Consider the following 17711-nt stretch of genomic DNA (forward strand, 5'->3'; position numbering starts at 1 on the left):
CCATGCCTGGCCGTTTTTCTTTTTTTTGCACTAGGAACGGAACTTGGGACCCTGCCCTTGCCAGGCAGGCGCTGTGCTGCCAAGCTGTACCCTACCCCCCACCCCGCAGGAACTTTCATCTAAAACCTCCTTTTAGGACTTTGAAGCCCCGCCCTGCGCAGTCACCGTGATGCAGCTGGGCCTGGGTCCCCCAGCCAGGGGGTCCTGTGCCTGGGGAAGCAGCTCTGTCTCTCAAGCTACCCATTCCGCTCCGTGTAATCTGCATCTGTGCCCCTGAAGTGCTGCTCCACGGGGCAGGGACTCTGGGGGCCCTGCTGCACCCCTAAAATAGTGGTAGCACAGCACGGGCACCAGGTGAGCATGATGAGTGAGCAGGAGAATTGGGGGAGCGCTGACAGCCCCTAGTGCCCGCGGGGCGACCTTGGGGCGCACAGTGTTGATCTCCAGGTGGACATACCCCGAGGCCCCTACTTTAAGGGGGAATCAAAGCCCAGCCGCGGCCCCGGCCGTGTGGGCTCGGCTTCCAGGTCAGTGCGTCCCCAGATGCCCTGGGGCAGCGCCTGGTCCGGTCCGGTCCGTCCCGGTCCGGTCCCCGCCGCTTTAACGATGCTCTGCGCGGGATGCGGTGACGTCACCGCCCCTCCCCTCGAGGCTGCGGCGCCGCCAGGACCGGGGCGGTGGGGGACCGGACCGGGACCGGGACCGGGACCGGGACCGCAGGAGCCGAGGGATGCGCCGGGCCGCACCCACAGGTACCGGGCGGGCGCGCGTGGGCCCCGGGCGGCCCCAGGCCGGCGCGCAGACCTTTGTTCCCGCGGCCCTGGCTGGCGACACCGCGGGCCCGGAGGCGCGGCCCAGGCCCAGGTCCCTTCCGGCCTGGCGGGCCGGTGTCCCCCGAGGCGCAGCCGCTCCAGCCCAGGCCACTGTCACCAGCTCGGGGCACCGGCTCCCGCCCTCCGGGGTCACCAGGCGGAGGCCGAGCTCGGCCCCTTCCTCCCCTGCGGCCCGCAGCCTCGGCGCCCAGAGGCGGTGGAGCCCAGCGCTGCTGGCCAGGTCAGGCTGGCCCTGGGCACCAGCCGGGTATGCCCAGGCCCCAGAGTGACCTGCCAGACCCTTGGGGTCTTAAATTGGGGGTGATGGGGGGAGGGAAGCCCCTCAAGATCTCGGCCTGGAGAGCTGGGTGCCACCGGGAGGGGCGGGCAGGCAGGCAACGGGAAGCGGCTCTGGTCACAGCAGGGTCATTCTCCGCACCCTAGTGGGCATCGCTGGTCGCTACTAATCAGGAGCTGGAGCTGTGGAGGCATCCGTGAGAGTCTGAAGGAGGCACTTGTCCATACCTGTAGTGCTGGGTGCTGAGCCCAGGGCCTGCGCACACCCCAGTCCTTTATATCTCTCTGAGACAGGGTCTTGCTAATTCATAAAATTACCCAGACTGGGCTGGAATCTGGTCCTCCTGCCTCAGCCTCCCAGAATGCTGGGTTCACAAGACACGCTCCACCATGCCTGGCTGGGATCCATTCCTTTAAACACCACTGGGATTGTGGAAGCCCGATGGGTGCCAGTGTAGACGCTGGAGGGTGTCAGGACCCGTATTTCCCTTTGATTAAATATCTGTGCAGTGTAATGCAGGTGGTCGGCTGTGACCGAGTTAGTGTATTGAAGTTCTATTTCGTATTCACCTGTTGGATCATAACATTAAAAATGTATTTTTAGGGCTGGGGATTTAGCTCAGAGGCATAAGCACCTGCCTTGCAAGCAGCGGTCATGAGTTCGATCCCCGGTACCGATAAAAAGAAAGAAAGAAAAAAAAATACTCTTCTAAGCTGGGTGTGGTGGCGTACTTCTGTAATCCTAGCACTTGGGAGGCTGAGGCAGGAGGATTGCTGTGAGTCTGAGACCAACATGGGCTCCAAAGTGAGCTCAAGGCCAGCCAGAACTGCATGGTGAGCCCTGTCTCAAAAAGAAAAAAAAAAATTCTCCTTTTAGAAGATATTCCTTTAAAATAAATACGTCTTGGGCTGGGCATAGAGCTCAGGGGATACAGCACTTGGCTGCCAAATGCAAGGTCCTGAGTTCTAATCCCAGTAACAAAAATAAAAAGTAAAATATGTCTTTTAGAAAATATATTAATAAGGATGCTCAGATCTACATATTATTAAGTAAAACTGCTGATGCTGACCGTCGCACCGGAGGGTGGTCCCTCGGCACGGACTTGCTGCTCACCCGGCAGTACCAGCGATCCAGATGCCAGCACCAGCAGCTGGGCTGGCTGCCGGCACCTCCCTCCGCTGCACTGAGCTGTGAGTTGCGTTTTAGGTGCTGGGTGGGCGCTCAGAGCCGTCCGGATGCAGGCAGAGCTGGGCTCCCACACTTCCATCTGAGCAGGGTGGAGAAGCTTCTCTCTTGCTGCTGTGGTGCTGCACGCCTGTAGCCACAGCTACTCAGGAGGCTGAGGCAGGAGGATGGCAAGTGTAAGGGCCGTGTGGGCAGTTCAGAGAGACCCCGGGCTCCATCTCTGAGCTTTTGTGAATGAAACTCCAGGGGAGACTCAGGTCACTGCTGAGTCTCAGGAGGGTCACCGCTCTGGCCAGCACTTGGGCTGGCGAATGGAAGCACCAGCGAGCGTGGCTTTCCAGGTTTACCCTTGGTGTGACCCGACCCGCACTGTATTTTAAGTGCCGTCACTCGTCTGCGGCACGCGTAGGTCCATCTGTTCCTGTTTTACCGGAGAGAGTGGCATTTGTCTAAGGTCACGAGATGAGTCATGTTTAGAAGTGAGCAGGGAGAATCCGGCTGTGTCATCCCGGCACCTCAGGGTAAAACCCGGCTCATATTAAGGCTGCAAGGCCCTGGTCGGCAGCGAGTGCCCCCCTGTGGCCTTAGCTCTCCCCACCCCACCGAGTCTGAGGCCTGCGACAAGACGCTCGGGCAACTGGGAACTGAGCCCAGGGCCTTTGCGCTGAGCCTCTTTCTTTCCGGAGATAAGGCCCTGCAGGGTCTGTTACCCAGGCTGAGCTCCAACTTGAACTTTTTTTTTCTGAGACAAGGTCTCACTGCGCAGTTCAGGACAGCCTTGAGCTCACTTGGACTCCTTTGTAACCCCAGGTTGAACCTGGAACCGTCCTCCTCCTGTCTCAACCTCCTGAGTGCTGGGATCACAAGGGTGCACCACCACAACTGGCTCTAATTTGCATCTTCCTGCCTCTGCCTCCCAGAGTGCTGAGATCACAAGGGGTGCCAGGAACGACTGCCTTCCTCTCCGTTTTACATGAGGAATTCCCAGTAGAACCCCTTTCCTCCACTTTCTCACCCAATTTAGGGATAAGAACTACGCCTTTATTTTATGTCTGTGATCTCAGTGCCTTGGACGAGTGAGTGAATGGACAGGTTGGGTGAACCTGTGAGTGTGCTGAGTGGATCTGACACACACCGATGAGCAAGTGGAGGTGAGGGAGGTGGGGGATGAGTAGATGGGTGTGTGGGTCAAAGGGGGGGGTGAGTGGGTGGCGGACGGGTGGGTGTGTGGGTGGATGATGGATGGATGGATGGATGGATGGATGGATGGACCTATGGATGGGTGGGTAGGTAGATGGATGGATGCACAGATGGATGGATGGATGGACCTGTGGATGGATGGGTAGGTAGATGGATGGATGCACAGATGGATGGATGGATGGACCTATGGATGGATGGGTAGGTAGATGGATGGATGCACAGATGGATGGGTAGATGGATGTATGGATGGATGGATGGATGTTAGTGAATGAATAGATGAGCTATTTCTCCTTTTCTGAATCTTGCCAAGGTGTACCTAGGACAAATCATTTCTACCACTGGCATCTTCTGAAGGATCTCTAGGGTGGTGAGGGTCTAGGATAGAGTTCTTGCAGCATGAAATATCAGAGTGACTCAGAAAGAAGCTACCTGCCAGCCTCTGGGACGGAAAGTGGAATAGCAGACTCATGTCATGGCTCATGTCCGAAGCTTAAGACTAACTCTGCAAAAAGCCTGTCCTCTTTGGCTTGGGATATGATAACCATTGTCATCGGGAGACCCCTGAATGTTGGGGAGTTTGTCCTGGCTCGGGGCCCTGTCCCCAGGAATGCTGCCATGGCGCAGACAGTGGGCTCTGTCCCGGAGGTCAGGGAGGGCGGGAGCCTCCTGCTCGGGCCTGGCTCTGTCTCCGTCCCCGGATGCCATGGCTTCTGTCCCTGGGCTTAGGAAATGGCCATTGGTTAGGATGCTGCTCCTTTGGTGTTGGTGACCTGCCCTGTTCCAAGGCAGCTTCAGGCACAGGGGCAGGTGTCTGGGACAGGGGCTCAGGGGCGGGGAGGGCGCCTAGGCTGTAGCACCTGCAAAGCCACCTAGGTTAGGGCTCAGCGGGAGTTGCTCAAAATAAATGCATTAAAATGGGGGATGTGTCTGCTTCTCACCCCTTCACTTTATTTCTTTTGTTATCGTATTGGTGGAATTCAGGGCCTCTTGCCTGCTGGGAGAGCTTCTCCCCCAGAGCCACGCCCCAGCCCTATTTCTCTAAAGAGAGCATTTTAACCTGGCTTGTGTCCAGCTGAGGCCAAAGGAAAGGGCTCACGTCCAGCCTGCTCAGCCGGGGTCAGGAACCCAGCACTCAGGAGGCTGAGGCAGGATCGCCAAGTTCCAGAGCAGACTTAGTGAGACCTCGCCTCAGACACAGAAGACGGCTGGGGATGTCGCCCAGGGCGGAGGCCCTGGTTCAGGCCGGGGGTTTAGCTCAGTGGCATAAGCGCCTGCCTGGCAAGTGTGAGGTTGTGTGTTCGATCCCCAGTGCTAAAAAACCCAAACCAGACAAAGGCCCTGGGTTCAATCCCAGTACCCAAAAAAGAAAGAAGGAGAGAGACAGAGACAGAGAGAGAGAGAGAGCAGGTCTTGAGCCTCCCCAGAGGGTTAAATACAAGTGTTAGGGACCAGCGTCCAGCGTGACTGTCCATCTGTGAGGGATGGCTGTCCCCTCCCCAGAAGTGGGTGTCTGGTCACCTGCCTGCTGTCCCTATCTCTGGCCCTGGAAATGGGCTTCTGGGCATCCTGGGCCTGTGAGTGGCCGTTGTACAGTGACTGAGGTCACCTACAGAGCTCCGGCTGCCCCTCCCAGGTGGGGTGGGGATGGGGCACTGAGCTCAGCTCGGAGATAGCATCCACCTTGAGGTGTAGGGCGGTCACCTCAGCTCTTCCCCGGGGAGCAGGGTGGCGGGCGCGCAGGGGCCACAGCACCCCAAGGTGGTGCAGGCCCTGGTGGGGTAACTGTCGCCCACCCCGGCTTTCCTCACAGGGACGCCCAGCAGCCCCCGCTGCCATGATCCCCCCGGCCAGCGGCACCCCTCCGGGAGAGGCACTCTTGCCCGGCGTGGCTGCCCAGGACTTCTGGAGGTCGCAGGTCTCGGCCTACTCAGGCTCCGTGACCCGTCACATCAGCCACCGGGCCAACAACTTCAAACGGCACCCCAAGAGAAGGAAGTGCATCCGGCCCTCCCCGCCCCCACCGCCCAACACCCCCTGTCCCATCGAGCGGGTGGACTTTGGGGACCTGCACCCCCAAAGGTCCTTCCGGGAGCTGCTCTTCAACGGCTGTGTCCTGTTTGGCATCGAGTTCAGCTATGCCATGGAGACGGCATATGTGACACCAGTGCTGCTGCAGATGGGCCTGCCCGACCAGCTCTACAGCCTCGTGTGGTTCATCAGCCCCATCCTCGGTAAGCCCCAGCTCAGCCCCAGACATATGGCTTGGAAGACTCAAAACATTCTACAAGCTTCTGGAAGATTCCAGATGTTTCTGGAAGCTTCTGGAAGATTCCAGGTGTTTATGGAAGCTTCCCCGAGGACAAGGGAGAAACAAGGCTTAAGATCCCCCAGTTATTGTGGGGCTGTAGGAAAACAGGTGTGGCTCTTCCATCCTTAAGTTCTTTTATCTAAAGCAGGTAACAGAACAGGAACTGAGCCAGCTCAAGGACTGTGCTACCATGCTGTTACAGGAAGATCCAAGCAACAGAGCTCAGTGGGGTTTGGGTCCCAGAGCACTTAGAATTTCATGAACTTCCAAAGAAGGACCTGGCTGCTTGGTGCCTTCAGGGTCCAGGTGGAAAAGCTGAGAGATGCTGAGTGATTCTTTTGCTGCGGACTCCGAGTTCTCTCAGAGTCTTAAGCTTTTGAGGCGCTGGGGCAGGAGCCTCGGGGTGTCTCCAGGTGCCCGGGGACCTCCCTGTGACCCCGCCTGCTCTGTTTCAGGGTTCCTGCTGCAGCCTCTGTTGGGCGCTTGGAGTGACCGGTGTACCTCAAGGTTTGGAAGGAGACGCCCTTTCATTCTTGTGCTGGCAATAGGTCTGTTTTGGCATGGACACAAAAGCACAAAAGGAAAAGAGGCAGGCAGAAACGAGAGGAGAGAAAGAGGAGAGGAAGAGAGAGGAAAAGGAAGGGAGAGGAAAGGAAAACGAAGCAACCCCAACTATTTCCTTTTAAGAAGATGTTAAAAAAAAGTCATGACTAAAGCTTTAGCTTTTGGGGTGGCGGGGAGCCCCAATGCCGCCCTGGTCAACCCTGAGAGTAAATCATTTTGATCACGTTTTTAATGAGTTAAAGCCGGCCATGGTGGTGCATGCTTGTGATGCCAGCACGCTGGGAGGCTGAGACAGGATGAGTCCAAATTTGAGTCCAGCCTGGGCAACGCGGCAGTTTAGCAAGACCCTGTCTCAAGATCAAAAGGGGAAAAAGGGGTTGAAGACGCAGACGCAGCCCAGTGCAGAGGCCCTGCGCCCAGTCCGCAGCGCTGCACATTAGGCAAGTGGGCGCCCCAAAGCCACCTCCTTCCCGCCTGTGGCTTCAGGACACCCCCTGCCCTGCAGTGACCGTCCCTCAGGCTCTGCCCACTTGGGTGCAGCAGGATTCCGAGTCCCGGGTTCTAGGCTCAGGCAGTAGACTGTGGGGGACAGCGGGTCTGCGAGGCCCAGGTGACCCCATCACTCTGCTTCCAGGGGCGCTGCTGGGCCTCTCGCTCCTGCTGAATGGCAGAGACATCGGCACGGCCCTGGCTGACACGGCCACCAGCCACAAGTGGGGCATCCTGCTGACTGTGTGCGGCGTGGTGCTGATGGACTTCAGCGCCGACTCGGCTGACAACCCCAGCCACGCCTACATGATGGACGTGTGCGGCCCGGCGGACCAGGACCGCGGCCTGAACATCCACGCCCTCCTGGCGGGTGAGTGTCCCCCGCACTCAAGGACACAGGGCTGCGTTTGTCAGATACACACACTGGAGGACCCCTCCTCCACTCGTGAGTTAAACGAAGTTAATGAAGCCAGTGGGGAGCACAGGCCAGGAATCCCAGCACTTTGGGAGGCTGAGGCAGGAGGGTTGCAAGTTTGAACCCAGCCTGGCCAACTTAACAACTCAAAAATTTTAAAAGTATTTTTAAAGGGCTGAGAATGTGGCTAGGGCAGACATGGTGAGTTCAATCCTGAGGACAGTGAAATTCAAACGTATAGATAAACATACAAGTGACTAAAAAATATATCCCAAACATAGCACTATCCGTGCGGGCACACATGTTTGTGTAATGAGTGTGTCCAGCCGGGCCTCCATGCCAGGGGGACGTGGTTCTGGGACTTCCTGCAAATACCAAAATCTTCAGGTGCCCAACTCTATTTAAACGTCCCAGACTGGCTGTGACAGCGTTTGTCTGTAATCCCACCACGCAGGAGGCTGAGGCAGGAGAATTGCTGTGAGTTCAAGGCCAGCCTGGAATACATGGTGACTTCAAGACCAATCCTGGAATACTGAGATCCTGTCTCAAAAAAAAAAAAAAAAAGAAAAAGAAAAACAAGGGAAGAAAAATAAAAGGGTGGGGATTTAGCTTAGCAGCATAAGTGTTTACCTGCCAAGCACGAGGTCGTGAGTTCGACCCCAATTACCAAAAAAGAGGGAAAAGGTGCAGAACACACGTGTAACCTAGACCCTCCTCCCTAAGACAGTACTTTAATTAACCTCTAGGTTACTTATAATGTTTTAATATGGTACGCATGCTATGCAAAAAGTTGCTTTACTGTGTTGTTTTGGGAAGACAGGGAAGAAAGTCTATTCATGTCCAAAAGAGAGAGGATTTTTTCTGAAGATGTTCAGTCCAAAGACATAGAACCCGGAGGACGGGGTCAGCGGTGCACATGTTCAGTGACATTCTGTGCACGCACATCTGTGTCTGTCTCTGGGCCTATGGAGGCTTCAAGGGCGCTCCCAGGGGCCAGGGACAAACCAGACAGGCTGAGGGAGACTGTCAAAATGTCCGTGGCTTTGTGCTGCTCACTTGGCCTTGCTCTGCCTATGGTTTCTGGCCTCCTGCCTTAGTTTCCCCCGAGAGACAGGGCTCCCCTAATTCTCTACGGGTTGTCACAGGAGATGGTCTTCCAGAACTGCTTCCCACTGGCCACACACAGTGGACATCGGGGTCACAGAGGAGGCGTGGGTGTGTGCTCCAGGGCCACACGTCACCATGGCAGACATCCAAGTCCCAGTTCTCGTTTGGGGGGTGAGGTGGGACAGACACTGCGCCCCGACCCCTGGGGGGACCTTGTGGCTTTATCCTTCTGAGGCGCACAGCCAGTTTCCCTGGCCGCCCCTGGTGGGCGCTGACCCCCGCTTTTCTCTCCAGGTCTGGGTGGAGGGTTTGGCTATGTAGTTGGCGGAATCCACTGGGACAGAACCGGCTTTGGGAGAGCGCTGGGGGGCCAGCTCCGCGTCATTTACATCTTCACCGCAGTCACCCTGAGCATCACCACAGTGCTGACCCTGGTCAGCATCCCTGAGCAGCCACTGCAGCCCCCGGGGGAGAAGAGGCCAAGCATGAAGAGCCCCAGCCTCCCGCTGCCCCCGTCACCACCCATCCCGCAGGAGGGAGACACTGGGGGTGAGGGCCTCCCTGCCCACGAGGCCCCCGGCCTCTACGCCAGCTTCTCCACGCCCATCTCCCCGCCCAGCCCGCTCACACCGAAGTATGGCAGCCTCATCAGCAGGGACAGCTCCCTGACAGGCATCAGCGAGTTCGCATCCTCCTTTGGCACCTCCAACATAGACAGCGTCCTCATCGACTGCTTCACGGGGGCCCAGGACCACTATCTGGCCCTCCCGGCCAGCGTCCCCCGCCAGGCCATCAGCGTCAGCTTCCCCCGGGCCCCAGAGGGCTTCTACCATCAGGACCGGGGGCTGCTGGACCGCAGGGACGGCAGCCTGGCCTTCGGCGATGGGGACGTGCTGAGGGTGGGGTCCCTGGATGCCCCCAAGCCTCGGGCCTCCGGGATCCTGAAGAGACCCCAGAGCTTGGCCCTCCCCGATGCTGCTGGGGGAGGCGGCCCTGAAACGAGCAGGAGAAGAAATGTGACCTTCAGCCAACAGGTAAAAGCCAAGGGTGGGAAAGTCCAGTTGCCCCCCCCCCCCCGCCTTACAGTTAGATGACAGGTGGGTGATCAAGGCTGCCAGGCACCAGGGTGCACACTGCAGTCCCAGCTACTAGGGAGGCTGAGGCAGGAGGATCAGCCTGGGAACTTAGAGAGTCCCTGTTTCAAAAATCAAAACAAATGAAAAGGGCTGGGGACAGGGCACGTTGGTGGGAGACCCGGGGTTCCAGTGGGAAAAAAAGAGATGGTCCAGGAGGACAGTGGATCTGGAAAGAAATCCCAGTCACCACAGTGTGATCGGATGGGGGAATCTGAGGGGAGCTGTTTCCAGGTTCTCAGTGTCCTCAACACAGAACTGAGCCAGGACGCTTAGTGCAGAGAGGGAGCAACGAGGGACAAGTATTCCCCACTCTCGCTAGAGGCAGCACTGAGTCTTTCAGGGAATGGGATTGTGGGCGGGCCTACGTGGGGATGGACAGGCGTTGTAGCCCAATGGTGTGCCTGACCCCGCCCACCCGTTGGGAGGGGGAGGATTTTTAGAGGAAGTGTTTTGGCTCCCAAAGCCGGCTGGGAAGGAGGTCAAGACAGCAAATGAGGTCGGATGCAGGCCAGGGCCGTGAACTTTTGGGTTTGCAAGTGCCTGGCGGTCTTGGGGGAGAGGGGGACACCATTACCCTCCGGTTTTCAGATTTTTATTTATTTATAATTTTTTTGGTACCAGGGATCGAACTCATGACCTCGCGTTTTCAGATATTTTGACATAATCGTCCTGGCCCTGTCTAGCTTCTCCATTCTTGTCCTATGGTGTCTGCTTGCCCTTGCTCTACTCCTGCCTCACGGGGGGTTCGTGGTCCTTGACCTCCCTGCTATTTGGGGTCGGAAGGCCAGGCCGCAGAGGACAGTGTGTGTCCTGGGCACCCGCTAGGGCGGGGCTCTGTAGGAGCTGCCAGTGTCAGTGCACACCGTGCCTTCCTTCCCAAAGGCTGCTGGGCAGGCGTGCTGCTCTGGCAAGTCTGAGACTGCGCTGTGTTCCTTTCACTGGTTTCTAGAACTTTCCCTGCACCACCAGCTCTCCCTTGCTGTCACCAGCAAATCTGAGCCTTCAGGAAACAGGATGGCAAAGTGTGTGGCCCGCCGCCTTCTGGGGTCTCCCACTTGTGGTCCTCTCCTAGCATCTGACACTGGCCACCTCCAGGGGGCTGCCCAGGCCTGGAGCTCCTGGCAGTAGCCCGTGCCACAAGGGTACAGAACCTTCTGGAAGCCCAAGTTGTTATCAGTAGTGTACTAATATGTGAGGCCTCACTAGCTTCTAGAACCATGGCCTTGAGGAGGCTTCTTTAGACCAAAGAAGGTTAAAGGTTGTTCTCTTATTTGATGTGGACACATGCTGGGTGTGGTGGTGGCCACCAGTCACCCCAGCACTCAAGACTCTGAGGCAGGAAGACCAGGAGTTTAGGACCAGCCGGCGGCAGCTAGTGAGCTCAAGGCCAGTTGGAGAGCTTGTCCAAAAGAAAGAACGAAAGGGCTGGGCATGGTGGTACACTCCTGTAACCCCAGCACTCGGGAGACTGAGGCAGAAGGATCATTTTGAGTTTGAGACCAGCCTGGGCTACAAAGTGAGCTAAGGCCAGCCTGAACTGCACAGTGAGACCCTGTCTCAAAAAGACAAAAAAAAAACAAAAACAAACAAAAAAAAAAAACCAGGAGAAAGAGAAAGAAGAAAGAGAAAGTAAGCAGAAGACATACTAAGCTACGTGCTCTGCCAGCCTCGGGAGCATTGCAGGAGGAAAGGTCTGTGGTCCTTGGGGTTTGTGGACCACGAATTCTACAAAACCGTCCCTTGAGTTTGTCGGGAGGCAGCCCCACACCCGGTGGAGGGACGTGTGGCCCAGTGAGGGCTCGGCTCTGCTGGCTGACCCTGAACATGCCCACCCAGCCGCAGCCAGGCCCACGAGACACGCCGGTGGGTCCAGGCTGAGCTTGAACTTGTGATCCTCCTGTCTCAGCCTCCCAGAGTGCTGGGATCACAGGTATGTGTCACCATGCTGGGCTGTCATCCTCATTTCTGATGACATCAGAGTGACTGATGTGGTCTTTTGTCACCCCTGGAGAGTCTTGTCCTGGGTCACAAACTTCTGCCCAGCTTCTCTGATACAGTTCCTGAAAACCTCTCCCCTCTGCCCTGCGCAAACCTTGAGCTGAATATAGACTCCCCTGGGGTCCTGTGGGGACGCAGCCATGCTTTAGCTGTCTAGCAGTCATCATTTGGCAGGTGCAGGGTGTCGAGGTGGGCATCCCAGGACGGCAACCCGGTCGGGCTCCTGCTTCCTCTTCCCATGGGACACCCACGGCCCCAGCAGTACCCCCTCTTCATCTCTTGCTGGCTGCACTGCAGAGCGAGGGGTCCGCTCCCAGCTGAAGTCCGCAGGCCCAAGCTGAGCTCCAGGAGGGGCAGGTTCCTTGGGGGATGATGACCCGAGCCCAGGACAAACCCATCCTGAACCTGCTGCCTCCATTCTGTGACAGTGGGGTGTGGAGCCACTTGGGACCCCCACGGACCCAGTGGGGGTTTCAGGTGGTGTTGGGGAGTCAGCGTGAAGCCAGTTGCTCACACCCTACTCTCGAGGAAAGGAAGGGACTTTGTGATGTCTGGGTTCAGGTGCAGTCAGCCCGGCTTCCCCTCTTCCCCCTTCCTCTCATCCTCCCTTCCTTTCCCCCTTCCTCCCTGCCTTCCTTCCTTCTCTCCTAGGGCCTCTGCACTGACCTACATCCCCAGCCCTTTTTATTTTTATTTTGAGACAGAATCTCAGGTCATAGAGTTGTAGAGGCTGAGCTCAAACTTGGTGATCCTCCTGCCTCAGCCTCCCACAGTGCCCGGGTAACGGCCCGTGCCGCCATGCCCGGCTCTTGTTCTGCACAGGATCAGCACCTCCCTTGTGGCCAGACCTGGGTTCCCTGGCAGAGAACGGTGAAGCCCTACTTCATGGGGGCTGGGGGTCTCAGGCCCACCGGCCTCTCCTGGTGGGCGCATGGTCCACCCACTACCTGGCCCCGGCCCGAGCGGGCGCTCACGGCGCTGTGGCCCTGCAGGTTGCGAACATCCTGCTCACCGGCGTGAAGTATGAGAGCAAGCTGACAGGCTCCGGAGAGCCGGCCGAGCAGCCCCTGTCCCTGCGCCGCCTCTGCGCCACCATCTGCCACATGCCCAAGGCCCTGCGCAACTTGTGTGTCAACCACTTCCTGGGTGAGCTCGCCGGGGAGCGGGGTGGGCGCAGGCCCGGCTTCGGGGGCTCCCCAACTTCCCAGCTCTGGACACCAGCAAGGGGGACAGGCAAGCCAGCTGTCACAGCAGAGGGACACGCAGCCTGCCCTGGGCTGGGGGCACCCACGCAGTCCCAGCCCCAGAACGGCAGACCCTGTCTCCTCCCGTGTCCCCCTCTTGGAGCCTGGGTGTCACCATGGCCAATTTTAAAGCTCCTGTGTCTGGGGGGGCCTTGAGTTCAGGGGACTCCGGGGACTCTGCTTGCCTTCCACCCCTCCATGTCCCCGAACTTTGGTGTCCCTGAGTGGCCAGGGCGCTGGGCGTTGAGGTGATGCAGGGTCGCCCCTCCTGTGAGAGGCGATGTGGAAGTGGCCGGGGCCACTGTAGGTCTCAAGGTGTCAGAGGCGCTGGGACTGAGAGCAGAGAATTCAGGGTCGCTGTGAGCTGAGCGCACGGGGAGGCTGGGCCACACTGCAACAGAGTCTGTTTATCCCCTGGGGCAGCCGGTCACCTCTTAGGGCTGGGGGTGCTATGTGCACCCCTCCCTCCCCCAGCGGGAGTGGCTCGGTGCTCTGAGAAAGCTTTGGAGACCGAAGTGGGGACCGAGGGCCCGGGGTACAGAGTGCCCCGCACCCCAGGGTGCTCAGAACTGCCCTCCCGCCAGGCTGGCTGTCCTTCGAGGGGATGCTGCTCTTCTACACCGACTTCATGGGCGAGGTGGTGTTCCAGGGGGACCCCAAGGCCCCGCACGCATCCGAGGAGTACCGGAAGTACAACAGCGGGGTGACCATGGGCTGCTGGGGCATGTGCGTCTACGCCTTCAGTGCCGCGCTCTACTCAGGTGCCTGCGGGGCGCGGTGACCGGGCCTGCGTGGGGCACTGCTGTCCCTTCCCAGCCCTCACAGCTGCTGGGCGGGGAGGGCAGGCGGGCAGGTTTATGTCTCGGCCATCCCATCCCAGGGCTGGCAGCCAGGGGGAGGCCAAGTCCACCCAGGCCAGGGGGAACCAGCAGGCCAGGTCCCCAAGCTGCCCAGGCCCCGGAACGGGCGCAGCGGTCAGAAAATCTCGTCTCGATACCTCCTCATCCTCCGTCCTCCTGTCTCTAAATCCAGAGCCACTTGCTCCCCCCACCCCCACCTCAAACTCCAAGGCCCTCAAGAAGTGGCGTGTGCAGCGCTGAGTCCCCTTCTCCGCCAGTGAGCCTGGGCCCCAAGCAGACAGCTGTCCCTCTGCGGGGAGGTGGCCAGGGGAGACTGGGACATAAGCGTGGGCGCGGGTGTAGCCCTCGGGGGAGCCCTGCCTGGCAGTGTGAGGGCCTGGCTGTCACTCACGTGTCCCTGGCGTGGGCACCTGCAGTGTTGGGTCCTGGTGGCCTCAGGACACGGCAGTGACTCTGTGCCATCTGCCCCATGCTGCCCCACGGTCACTCGGTGCTGCTCAGCAGCTGTAAAGATGACGCCAGCCAGTGGACGAGGGGCTGTGGCAGGGGGAGCTGGGTCCTGCAGCCCCTTGGTGCCTTCTGGTCCGGGGCCCAGGGAGGCAGCGCGGGGATGCAGCCTCGGCCCTCACCTGCCCCACCTGCCCGCCCACCCGCAGCCCTCCTGGAGAAGCTGGAAGGGTGCCTGAGCACCCGCACCCTCTACTTCATTGCCTACCTTGCCTTCGGCCTGGGCACCGGGCTGGCCACGCTCTCCAGGAACCTCTACGTGATCCTGGCGCTCTGCACCACCTACGGGGTGCTGTTCTCCACGCTGTGCACGCTGCCCTACTCACTGCTGTGTGACTACTACCAGAGCCAGACGGTGAGCGCCGCGCCCAGCCCCTCCGGGCCCTTCCCCAGCAGCCACCGGGGAGGGGAGGCCACGTGGCAGTCAGGGCAGGCTCAGGAGCCCAGACTGTGCCCACCGAAGACTCAGCAGCCGAGCCTTTAACAGCCTCCACCAGCCAGGCGTGGTGACGCACGCCTGCAATCCCAGCACTGAAGAGGCGGAGGCAGAAGGGTATCAAACTGCATCCCATCCTGGGCAATTTATTTTGTATTTATTTATTGGAGTCAGAAGTTGAACTCAGGACCTTGTGCTTGCCAGGCAGGTGCTATGCCGCTGAGTTTATATCCCCCGCCTTCTGGGTAATTTAGTAGTGTAGCGAGACCTTGTCTCAAAATAGAAAATAAAAGTCTGGGGAATGTGGCACAGGCTCTGGGAGTCCACACACAAGCACACAGGACAGAACAGGCAGCGTTAGTGCTGAATGTCTGGGCGGGGTAAGACACCAGCCAATTCCCCGTGCCAGCCGTGAGCTGCGATGACCCCATGACGCCCCAGCGCAGCCCGGGAAGCATGCGGCTCAGCCGGCTTGGGGCACTTAGGTTCTGCCACCATCGCCACAATCAGCGTGAAGGCACATGTCACCCCCAGGAAAACCCCTTTAGCCATCGGGCCTCAGGGCGGCCACCACCTGTGCCTCAAAGGGACAATGCCACAAAGTGGTTCCACAACTGAGCCTAGGGGAGCCCACGTCCATGCCTCATCCCTTTGGATGACCGCATAGCAGTCCCACCATGGGTATTTTTTTTTAGACAGAACCTCACTATGCAGCCCAGGCTGGCCTCCTGTCACCCTCCTGCCTCAGCCTCGAAGTGCTAGAATTCAGGTGCACCACCACACCCAACTCCCACCGTGCATTTTTTGCAATAATTTGGAAATGCTGCTTTAAAATATCTCCTTGCTTAGTTGAGCATGGGGACACACACCTGTCATCTCAGCTGGTCTGGAGGCTGAGGCAGGAGGATCACACACTAGAGGGTAGCCTGGGCAGCTTAGCAGTCAAGGAAAGGGCTGCAGTATGCCTCCGTGGCAGCGACCTTGTCCTTTGCCTGGCAAGCACAAGTCCTGGGTTCAGTTCCCAACACATAAAGAAGGAAGGAAAGACGGAGAGCAGGAAGGGAAGAAACTGCCCTGCTGAGTGCTGAGTGCCCAGCACCCTTGCCGGCTGCCCGGTCCTGCTTGAGTTGCCTGGGTCTGACTGGAATCTCCTGGGCGCTGGGTCAGGGTGGCCGAATATCTTTGGTGGTGTGTGACTGCCCCTCTGGGCTGGGTGGCTGCACAGGAGATGGAGGGTGGCTGCAAGGACTATTGGTCCCCTGGACCCCACATCCTCTTCCCTGGGCAGATGGTCACCCCATCCAGAACAGTGTATTGTCCCTTCCCACAGGAAGTACCCCACAGGCCCTTCACGGGGGGCTCCTAGGCTTCCCCAGGACTTAGCAGGCCAAGGGTGACCTGGACACCGGTCACCAGGGGCACAGGCCCCGCCAGAGTCCTGGGGTGGCACTGATTTGACACCTCAGTAGCCATGGTACGGGGCCAGTGCTGTGCTAAGCCCTGGGCTTGGGGTGGCTGCAGGAGTGCAGGGTCTCTCTGGGTCAGCACGCGGGTGAGAGTGTGACCAGTGCTCCCCTGCTGATCACAGATCTTTGTTATCATCTCTCTAAATACAAACGTGGGCGCGGGGCCCTCCTGGCTGAGCCCTGTGCCAATGACCCAGGGGAACAAGTGGGGGGTACGGTCACCCAGCGGGGGCCTGCCCTAGCCTGGCTCACGCCTCCCCTCTGGGCAGTTCGCAGGGTCCAGTGCAGATGGCTCAAGGCGCGGCATGGGCGTGGACATCTCCCTGCTCAGCTGCCAGTACTTCCTGGCCCAGATCCTGGTCTCCCTGGTACTAGGGCCGCTGACCTCAGCTGTGGGCAGCGCCAGCGGGGTGATGTACTTCTCCAGTCTCGTGTCCTTCCTGGGCTGTGTGTATTCTTCTCTGTTTGTAATCTATGAGATCCCCCCGGGGGACGCAGGGGACGAGGAGCACCAGCCCCTCCTGCTGAACGTCTGATGCCCGCCATCTCGACTCTGGGCTTGTGCCTGCACCTGAGACCTGAGGGCGGGCTCCCTGGAATGTAAATATTGGGTAAAATAAAGGACAGCAGAAAAGCCTGTGGCCTCCAGCAGCTGTCAGAGGGCGGGTGCAAGGTCACAGGGCCTGGACTCCACTCCCTGATCCCCGGGACTTGGGCAGGGGAGATGGTCAGGTGGGGCCTGTGCTTCTCAGTCCTGGGTGATGGTGCCATCCCTTCCTTCCCCTGGGAGGGCATCTGCTGGTGGCTGGCCATGCTTTGGGTTCTCACAACTCAACTTGGCAGGACACAATCACTGTCCAGGGATGCTGCAAACACCCTGCAACACACCGGGCAGCGCCCCCAGGGGAGCCCAGATGCCGGCAGTGCTGAGGGAAGGACACCCCGTCTCCTGGGGCCACACATTCCCCACTCTGCACCACAGGGCTGCCGTGCAGGGCTTGCCACCCACTCGTTCATTCTTGTATCCACTGACCACTCCCTATCCTGCACCCATCAATCCTCCCATCCATTTGTCCATCACCCATCCACCCATCTTTCCATTCGTTCATCCACTCATCCATATTGATCCATCCGTCCTTGCCATCCATCCACCATCCTCCTATCAATCCATCCACCCATCCGCCCAGCCTTCCATTTATCCTCCCTCTCCTCTGCCATCGCTCCTTCTCTCCTTCCCTCCACCTGTCTGCTGAGTTTGGAACTGAAATGTCCCTCAAAGGCCCACATGCTGAAAGCTTGGCTCGAAGCTTCTGGTGTAATGGAGAAATGAGGGGACCTTTAAGAGGCAAGGACTCCTACAGGAAGTGAGGTCACTGGGGGACGGGGAGGCACAGCCCTCCCTGTCTATTTCCTGGCTGGGTGGGGAGGTGAGCTGCCTCCTGCGTGGCCACGGTGTCTAAGCTGCCACAGGCCAAAGCAGCAGGGCCAAGTGGCCAGGGACCGAAACCACTAGTGAAAAGCACACATGCTTCCTGATGGCAGCCTCAGGGAGTTCGTCAGCAACAGGAAGACGGCACACCTACCCCAGTCCACCCATCTGCCTGGAAGGTGTCCAGCCTGTGCCCTGCCTGTGGCAGTACTGGGGACTCGTCTCAGAGCAACAAGTCCCCACCAAGGAGAACCGAT

General features: G+C 58.8%; 1 protein-coding gene across 2 annotated transcripts; it reads left to right on the plus strand.

Annotated features, from left to right (window-relative positions):
* Nucleotides 1–594: 594 nt before the first annotated feature.
* Slc45a1 (solute carrier family 45 member 1) lies at nt 595–16662 on the plus strand. 2 transcript variants are annotated; one of them, XM_063235446.1, is made up of 9 exons: nt 595–752; nt 5306–5726; nt 6259–6351; nt 7002–7226; nt 8673–9412; nt 12505–12658; nt 13341–13482; nt 14273–14478; nt 16295–16483. In XM_063235446.1, exons 2-8 carry the CDS (start codon nt 5330–5332, stop codon nt 14457–14459), a joined length of 1938 nt encoding a protein of 645 aa, XP_063091516.1. In that variant the 5' UTR covers nt 595–752; nt 5306–5329; the 3' UTR covers nt 14460–14478; nt 16295–16483. The 2 variants fall into 2 exon arrangements, with proteins under 2 accessions (XP_063091516.1, XP_003471495.2); XM_003471447.4 differs by having other exon boundaries at nt 596–752; nt 13341–13517; nt 16295–16662.
* The last annotated feature ends 1049 nt before the right edge of the window (nt 16663–17711 follow it).

This window comes from Cavia porcellus, unplaced genomic scaffold (genome assembly GCF_034190915.1).
Source record: "Cavia porcellus strain 051 isolate PalLab524CR breed Dunkin Hartley unplaced genomic scaffold, mCavPor4.1 scaffold_25, whole genome shotgun sequence".
Taxonomy (NCBI): domain Eukaryota; kingdom Metazoa; phylum Chordata; class Mammalia; order Rodentia; family Caviidae; genus Cavia; species Cavia porcellus.